At 38.9% G+C, this 9486-nt stretch overlaps 1 protein-coding gene across 1 annotated transcript; it reads left to right on the forward strand.

Annotated features, from left to right (window-relative positions):
- Window positions 1–3346: 3346 nt before the first annotated feature.
- On the forward strand, window positions 3347–4934 carry LOC140281873 (uncharacterized). Its single transcript, XM_072376376.1, has 5 exons — window positions 3347–3389; window positions 3504–4202; window positions 4328–4456; window positions 4535–4578; window positions 4728–4934. The coding sequence occupies exons 1-5, from the start codon at window positions 3347–3349 to the stop codon at window positions 4854–4856; spliced, it is 1044 nt and encodes a 347-aa protein (XP_072232477.1). The 3' UTR covers window positions 4857–4934.
- Window positions 4935–9486: the final 4552 nt, after the last annotated feature.

Raw genomic sequence — 9486 nt, forward strand, 5'->3', positions numbered from 1 at the left:
TAAAACTTATAGTTAGGGATGGCTCAGGTGATCCTGAAACATCCCATAGTTAAGCTGCTATAGGCTTAGACTGCTGGGGGACCTCATCTGTCACACCTCCCCTCACTTTGCTCTCTTTTTCCTGTTTCATTTCTCAAATGATATTATGTACATGTGACATTATTGTGGTTATTAACTTGTGTTTCCCTGTTCCAACAGGTATCCTTTGAATGGTGTTACGGTGTTTTCCCCCCCTCTTTTCTATCTTCTCAAACCCCATCTGGTCGAGGCGGATGGCCACCCTTCCTGAATCTGGTTCTGCTAGAGGTTTCTTCCTGTTAAAAGGGAGTCATTCCTTTCCACAGTCGCCACAGGCACGCTCAGGACGGGAGATTGGACTGAAGTTTCGGTGCAATCTGTTGTTTTCCTTAGCTAGGATATTGTTTTTTGAATTGGCTCTATGTGAATGAATTGGATTATTTCTAAATTAATTCATTGGATTTAATTGGATTATGAGTACAATTAATTGAATTCCAATTGTCTTGAATTGGATTATATTATTTACGTGCCTTGAGATGATAATTGTTGTAGTTTGGAACTATATAAATAAAACTGAATTGAAAACTGAACTGAATCACCTCCTCTGTACAATAAATTCTGTTAACCTTTATCCTCCCTGTCTCCAGCATCTGCTCTTGAGTCCTAGTAACTCTAAGGCGGCTAGACACCTAGCTGTGACGTTTTGCATTTGAGCAACTCATCTGCCTATGCAACATGGGAAAGCAACAAAAAATTAATCAAACATCTTTATATAATGTTTATACTGCAAACAAGTCCGAAGGGCTTATTTGGTGCTTAATAATAAATAAGTAAAAAGACGTCCAGAGGGCAGGTTGTGAAAAGTAATAAGGGCTGACCTGTCCCCTAATACATATGCAAATGTTCTAACCTAACATTAATGCAGTGATGGTCCTCAAGAAACACGTTTTTTTCAAATAATTTTTTTCATGTCTCTTTTTTCTGTAAAATACAAATAGTTTATGTAATGTAAAGGTAATTACGTGTTTTAGAGTTCTATCCCACCTGCTGACTTACCCAGTGTCCCTTGATTAGTAAATGGATTGTAATTTTATGATGCTTTTCTAGTCTAGCTGACTCAACACTACATACAACATTCACAGCACGTCTTAGTGCTAAGTACTAAATGGCGCTTTCATCTATGCATTCACACACATTCGTACACCGAAAGCTGCATTGGTAGGCAATGTGGAGTTCAATGTCTCGCCCAAGGATGCTTTAACATGTGGCCTGATGAAGCCTCCACCACAAGGCTGCTGAAGGAGTTGGTTATTCGAGGGCAGGTGCAGCTGAAATTAATTAAAGAACTCTCCACTGTGGCTAAACGAAGCAGTAACTGGTTGTGAATTGAATGAAAAGATGCAGAATGGGGTGCCAAAGACCACTTCAGTCACCAGGTCACACGCGCAGGTCTGATCAACCTGTGGTGGGCCTTTCCCAGCCGAGGGTGTCTTGTGATAAATGGCCAAAACATGCAACGAGGCTTGGATGCACAACCATTGATGTATTGCAGGGGATCTAAGTGGTCACCATCTAAACACCCCAACTCCAAGGAAGACATTCCACAACTGATAAACCGATAGACCCTTCTTATTCTTCAATTCTCTATTATTCACCCCTCTGTTCCCGCCTTAGGGTGGAATCAGGTGGAGGTAGAGTATATAGCCCAGTCCGGTTGAAATTTTATGCACATCAACCTGCATTAGCCACATTCTGCAATATCATCCTTTCCTTTACTTCTACTTTAATGTCATTCAACACAATTTTTTGTTTTAAATTTGGCTATTTTTCATTTGTCTGAGCCAGCTGTATTACCTATGAAGATGACACTAAATATTTTCTTATGGCCTCCATCTCTGTGAAAAGCACTTTGATCTCACACTCTGAATTTCTTTTCTTCTTTGCAACAGAGTTTGCCTTTGTTAATTGGACAACAAGTGACATATTGGGTGTGCTGTATCACCATACATAATCATCTTTGAGAGGATACAAGGTGGGGTTACTGGCTCATGCATGTGGGCTCTATTTCATATTCATTAGTATTTATAGAGGGACAGTGTGCAGGATCAGACATGAGCATAATTTTATACATTTGGATATTTCTTGGCATATGTGCCTTTCAGATTTTCAGACTATGCTCTCTAACAATATGAAAGCTTCACGGTCTTCTATACATGAGGCCCCAGGTAACTGAGATAAGATCAAATGTGGTCATTATGGATTCATGTGGGGATACATTGCAACACCAGGTGTTAACACATTATGGCTACTATGGAATGTCCGCTTATGATCAAATCACCCAGCACACATGTTTGCACCAAATGAGAACAGGTCCATAGACTTTGAAATAGGAGCGTTATATTCAAGACCTCTTTGCAGCATGTTTTAAGTTCCTTTCTTTCAGTTATTTACTCATTACTTGAGATCTATGTTACACTCGCTGTCTTGCCAAGTTTATGCACTAATCCTATTTGGTAAGGCTTAGGAACCAGAACAACTTTCATAGGTTTAGGAAAAATTTGAGGTCAGGTTTTCAATACAACACCTTATAACACCTGTGATGGACCGGCGACCTGTCCAGGGTGTACCCTACCTCTCGCCCAAGGACAGCTGGGATAGGCTGCAGTGCGCCCCACAACCCAAAATCGGATTAAGTGGGTATAGAAAATGGATGGATAGGCATCACAACACTGACAAGAATAGTTACAAGCAAATACACAATTTCACTATGTTCCCACTGTTGTTTTAGAACCAGTGTTTCTGACAAAATGACAATATATGATGCATTTTAGAAGTTGAAATGAAACATCCAATGTGAAGCTCTTCCCCATCACTCATAAATTAAAAATACCCAGTCTTTAAAAGTTATTCATGAAAAAATAACAAGACAGTTTCACACACAGACACATACACACTGCTCAATACAACAGATACAAACTTGTGTCATGTCAGATTTTTCGTTCTTTTTACAAATATCTAAAATTCTCCTGTAAGCACACTGCATTTAGTATATTGTGGTGCTGACATAACATGCACCAACTTCTACACCTCTGAAAAATGAAAAACATTTCTATAGTGAACTTATAGTGTAAATAACAATGATGTAGGTAAAATGACTTAACTGACCTCAAATATTTCTCCAGTCATCTAAGAGAAAGATGTTTTCGACTGGAACAACTCATAAGTATGATGTTAAACCAAACCATTCATCTTAGCCAATCACAAACAGCCTTCGTCCCCTATAAAAGTTGAGTGCATTCGTCATCACACAGACTACAGAGCTTCAGAGATGATGCCACTTTGTGTTTTTCTCTTGCTTCTTTACAAGATCTGTGAGTATTTTACACATTTTTAGTGTGTGTGTGTTGGGGGGGGGGTTCTTCAAGCATTAATTTAATTGAGTGCTAATGAAACTGTAAATTACATAATTGTGCATTTGTATGCAGGCCTGGGGCTTTCTCTCAACAAAACATGTATAATTCAGGAGAGTGGAGTCAAGACAGCTAAAGTTGGGGACGCAGTGACTTTACGCTGCTCTTGTCAAGATGACACTGTGACTTTTCTTTTCTGGTACCAGCAAAGCCTGGGCAGCAAACCTCACACCATATCAAGTTGGATGAAGCACAGTGAAGAACCCAAAATCTCCCCAACATATAGAAAAAGGTTTCAAGTTGATGCACAAACTCAGGAAGGAATCAACAATCTGATAATCACAGATCTTCACCTATCAGATTCAGGGAGATATTACTGTGGGATTTTAGAATTCAATACCATTGAATTTGGACAAGGAGTTTTCCTTCATGTCAAAACATCTCTGTCCAACACACAATCTTCTGTCCATCAGCCAGCTGTGGAGCAACTTCGACTGGGAGACTCTGTGAATTTGAGCTGTACAGTGTATGCTGAGTCATGTCCAGGAGAGCAGAAACTGTACTGGTTCAGACATGGTGTGTCTCAGCCTGCAGTCATGTATTCCAGCAACAGACAGTGTACAAGCCTCTCAAATGAAAAGCTTGACAGAAAAAATTGTACTTTAAAACTTGAAATAAAGCCTGTGCGTTCCTTTGATGCTGCAACTTACTACTGTGCTCTGGCCTCCTGTGGGGAGGTTGTCTTTGGAAATGGAACTCGAGTTGAGATTCTAGGTAGGTGATGACGATAGATAATCAATATTATTGATGTCTGTGGAATAACTATGAAATGACTCATATTGATTGTATTTCTAAAAAATATAAATGTATGTAACAGTTTTCTCTTTCTTGCATGTGAGGTTCCACCACAGTCCCCCTTCTCCTGGTGTACTGCCTGTTAGCAGCTCTGACAGTTTCCATTGTTGTGCTCCTTGTTCTGGGTCTCGTCATGTACAAGCTGAAGTCAAAGCTGTGTTCTGTTTGCAAAAGTAAAGGTTCAGGAGAATCAACATAATCTTGCCGCATCCAACTGGCTGGCAGGCTTATTCATATGTTTTAATTTTCAGGAACTGCATCACACCCGACCTGTTCTGCAGCCACAGACTCCGTGGTAGGTGAAAAAATATTATCATTATACCAAATTTCCTTTCTTAGCATCTTCAGCTACATTTTTAATAGAAGCAATTCAATTTCTATTTCTTCTATGTTATTTGCAGTTCTATTTTTCATATGAAAAAAATAATTTGTCATTCTCATGAGCAGAGCCACAATGCAGACGATCTCTATTATGCTGCTCTGAGTCTGAAGAGGAACAGTGACTGGCATCATCCAGAGGACAGCACGGAGAGTGTTTGTGTGTACTCCAGAGTAAAGAGCAGAAAACAATAAAGAACACTTTCTTGTTTAAAACCAAAGTAAGAAAACAACAAATCACTTGACTGGAAGTATTATGTAAAATAAAGCTAAATTAAAATAAATAACTTTTGTCTATTTGTATATCAGTTAAATTCTGAGAGGACACCACACAAGCTCCAGCATTTCCAATCATACAGTAAACACTGAATACATAAAGTAACCTCATGAAAATAACTTCAATAACCTCATGAGCACAGGTCACACCTTTCAGTTTATAGTGGAATTGCACTGTATACCTTCCGCTCGTGTGGTAAAGGTGGTGTGAATTACACTGTAAAATTTTCCACTGGTGGAAACTTGAGATCGAACAGAACTTAAACACAGGAAGACCAACCTCAATACACAGGCTCTGTCAAACACTTTTCTACAACCATATAAGACACTAAATATCTGACCTTTCATCCATGCCTGGAAGGAAGACCAAAATAAAAATGCCACTGTTAGAAGGTCAGTGTAAAGCTTGTTTGTTATTGCACACATTTTTATGATATATGTTTGGTGCCTGAATTCAGAAAGGAGAAAGGGTGTTGCTTAATATTAGTGGGCAGAAATAACCTGAACAATCGTCTTTACCACAGTGGAGCTGACGAAGCCCTCCAACTGAGAAAAATTTGTTTGATAAGGATGTTATATAGTGGGTGTTCACTGTTGTCCATTATGTTTAGAAGTTTGTACAACACTCTATATTGCACAATCAGTTCCAGGGGCGCCAGAGCAATCTCCAGCAAAGAGACAGCCTTCTTTTGACACTGTCCTCTTTCCAAAAATGTTAAAGGGGACAAAATTATGAAACGAAAAAAACTCTCTGTTCTTGAGAGCATATATTTAGCTGTCTCAAGTCACAAGCAAGTGAAAATCTCCCCAATAGCACAACCGTGATATTTTTGTCATTGTCCCCCGTGTTTCAAAGTTTCTCATTCGACAAGTTGTTCTGAGTTTTATTTCTGTTGCTAACTACAGCTACATGGATAAAAAAAAAAATCCCCTCTTGGATCAATGGAGCAATAACATATATATCGAAATATAGAGCTACAATGTTTTGGTATGCCTGGAGGAATAGCTTCATTATGTTTGTATTGTAGATGCCCAGGTTTTGATGACAGCTAATGCACAAAAACAAACTCTTGTCAGCAACAGCCAGCATGGCAGTGTGTCCTTAGTCAACATACATAAACTAAGCCTTTACTGACATCCTGTTGAAGCCTTGATGGTTGAAGGAGCACCTTCTTGTTTAAGGTCTGCTTAGACTGTGCTTTCTTTGATCAAAGAAATGAACAGGCATCATCGTTGTGTCAACTTGTCACAAAATAAAAATTTTTTTGTGATTTTGTTTAAACTTTCACCTTTAAAATGTGTAGGCCACAACAAAACAAAAAAGTTATTTTCTATGATTATGCAACCTGCAGTGATCATAACAGGTGCTTCATGTAAAGTCTTAGAATGATGTCAATGAAGGTGACAATTTGTTGTAAAAGAATTTGTTTTAACTTTGACCATGATCCTTTTCTAACACTAACTATGTGATGTTGTTGCCTTAACCCAACCAGGAAGTGACAAAAGTGCTACAGTAAAGTAATGGTGCATTATCAACTGAACATAAGTCAGAAGTAAAAGCTGACACATCATCTTGAACATGAGTCCCAAGTTTGAAAACACATTGACTAAAAGTGCTGCACATAACAGCACCATCCAAACCCTACCTCCTGCTTCTTTATTAGGATTTTGTGGCATGTTAAAAGGTAAGACTAAAGAATGATGTTATCATAGAGGAAATGCTCTTATGAGCCATATTTCCTTACTGCTGCCTATAGTGGGGTTACTTTACAGGACACTGTTATGGGTCATATTTAAGATATTCACAAAAAATCTACAGTATTTGACCATTTGTCAACTTGTGACAAAGTTTATGGAAATGATTAGGTTTGAAAATATCCCGTGTTTTAATGTTGATGATCTGTTGAACTCTTACACATCAAGTGTTTTGAATGTTTTGGATACCATTGCTCCTGTCAAGGTGAGAATGGTTAAAAGTAGGCAAAAGGCACCATGGAGAAAAGAAGACTTGGTCAGGGCACAGAAAAGGGAGAGCCTGAGAGCGGAATGGAAATGGCACAGTTCAAAGCTCCTGGTTTATTATGAGATTTACAAAGAAAAGTAATGTGTAGAGCAAGGGATAGTTATTTTTCTGAAATCATCAAAAACTGCAGTAACAACTCTCGTGTCCTGTTTGCTACAGTAAACAGATGAACAAACCCTCCAGTTTCACTGCCTTAATTTCTAATCAAGAATTAATTTCTACATCTAAGTGTAATGAGTTTGCAATATTCTTTAATGACAAAGTTCAAGGCATTAAAAATACAATAATTTCCACAACACAATTAACTACTCAGCTAGACATTTCACACCAGTAACCAGTCACTGACAACACAGTCAAAGAGATCATCTGCAGTCTGAGTCCATCGACAAGCTGCCTTGATGAGTTGCCCACTAGATTTCTAAAGTCTGTGTTACCACAACTCGCTCATCTAGTCAACATCTCACTTCAGACTGGAACTTTTCCAAATGCCTTAAAAACTGCTGTCATTAAGCTTCTTCTAAAGAAGAGCAGTCTTGATGCCACAGTACTCAAGAACTACCGGCCCATATCAAACCTGCCATTCCAAGGCAAAATCCTAGAAAAAGTTGTGTACCAACAGCTTATTGACTTTCTCCTGTCTAACAATGCTTTTTATACTTTCCAATCAGGCTTTAGGCCCCACCACAACACTGAGACAGGTCAAGGTGACAAATTATATCCACCTGAACACAGTAAAGTGTCAGTCTTAGTTCTGCGGACTTGAGTGCTGCTTTCGACACAGTTGACCATGTAATCTTATTACAGCGGTTAAAAGACTATGTGGGAATTTCTGGTACTGCTGTAAACTAGTTCATGTCCTATCTCGAGGCCAGGTCAATCCTGGGACCCCTATTGTTCAACCTGTACATGCTTCTATTAGGCCAGCTAACAAGCAGCTATAATGTGTCCTACCACAACTATACAGATGACACTCAGACCTATGTGTCACTGACGGTAGGAGAACAAGGGCTTGTAGATTCATTATGTCACTGCATCGAACAGATCAGTGTGTGGATGCAAAACAAATTTCTCCAGTTAACCTCAACCAAAATTGAAATCATTGTCTGTGGCCCACAGAAACCAAGATAAAGTGTTACCAGTAATCTTGAGACTCTCTCTCTAGAACCTAATAATCAGGTTAGAAATCTAGGAGTAATATTGGACTCAGACCTGACCATTAAATCAATAACATCAGCAGCTCTTTACTATCTAAAAAACATTGTCAGAATCAAAGGAATAGTGTCTAAACCAGACATAGATAAACTAATCTATGCAATTGTGTCCAGCAGGTTAGACTACTGTAACGGCCTGCTCACTGGGCTTTCTTAAGGGGCTGTAAGACAGCTGAAGTACATCCAGAATGCTGCTGCTCGAGTGCTGACTAGAACGAGGAAATACAACCATATTAGTCCAGTGCTCAGGTATCTGCACTGGCTTCCTGTTGCTCAGAGAATAGACTTTAAAACAGCTCTGCTTGTGAATAAGTCTCTTCATGGTCTACTGCCAAAGTACATCTCTGGCAACCTCAGGAATCAGGACTAAACCATGTGAGGCTGCGTTTCAGTTTTGTGCTCCTAAAGTCTGGAACAGTCTTCCAGAAGATGTGAGACAAGGCCTCAACTCTGACAATGTTTAAATCCAGTTGTCATAGCTGTGCATATGACAACTGAAAGTATTTTATCTGCACTTTTTCGCTTTTAATTGAATTGATTAATGATTATTTTTTGTTTTATGGAATGTTTTTATTTGCCTTAAGTAACTTTATGTAGCTGTAAAGAACTCTGAATTGCCTTGTGTACGAATTGTGCTCTACAAATAAACTTGCCTTGTGGCCTCTTTCTTTGTTTTAGTTTTTTTTCTTTTCTTAGTTCTCATACTGTGGACTCAACAGATGGCTGCAAACAAAATTGCAGTTTCTACAAATAAACAAAGTATGCTCTGTTTCTTCTTCTAAACAGTCTCACTGTTGCATTTCCACTTCAGTCTCTCCAATATGCTTCATGTTAAAACCAATTTGTCCAATAATATCTTAGGACATTCAGGCCTTTCAGAAGAATCTGAGTCAATGTATTCAACAAGGCTGGAAGTTTCAACCACAGATGATTCGGTAGCTTTATGTCACACTGACTTAGAAGACATTGGTGACACCATGGACTTGTGCTTATGTCCCCAAGTCAATCCTCTTTACCTGCTCACCTAAAAATATCTGTTCCAGTCATGCTTTTACATCTTCTTATGCAATTTTTTTCAATGAAAACATGAAAACTAAAGTAAGCACTGAACATGTGCCCATTCAGTCATTTCTGATTGGCTAGTCATACCTACTCCTATCACTTGGGAAACTTGTGGAAATTTTAAAGAGCTTCTCTAAGTGAACACCTCACAGCAAGAGGGTTCCAGGTTCAATTCCCAGCTGGGGCCTTTCTGTGTCGAGTTAGCATGTTTTTCTTGTATATCTGTGGGTTCTGTCTGGGTACTCTGGCTTCC

Source organism: Leuresthes tenuis, unplaced genomic scaffold (genome assembly GCF_036924035.1).
Source record: "Leuresthes tenuis unplaced genomic scaffold, fLeuTen1.0.hap1 SCAF_22, whole genome shotgun sequence".
Classification (NCBI taxonomy): Eukaryota; Metazoa; Chordata; class Actinopteri; order Atheriniformes; family Atherinopsidae; genus Leuresthes; species Leuresthes tenuis.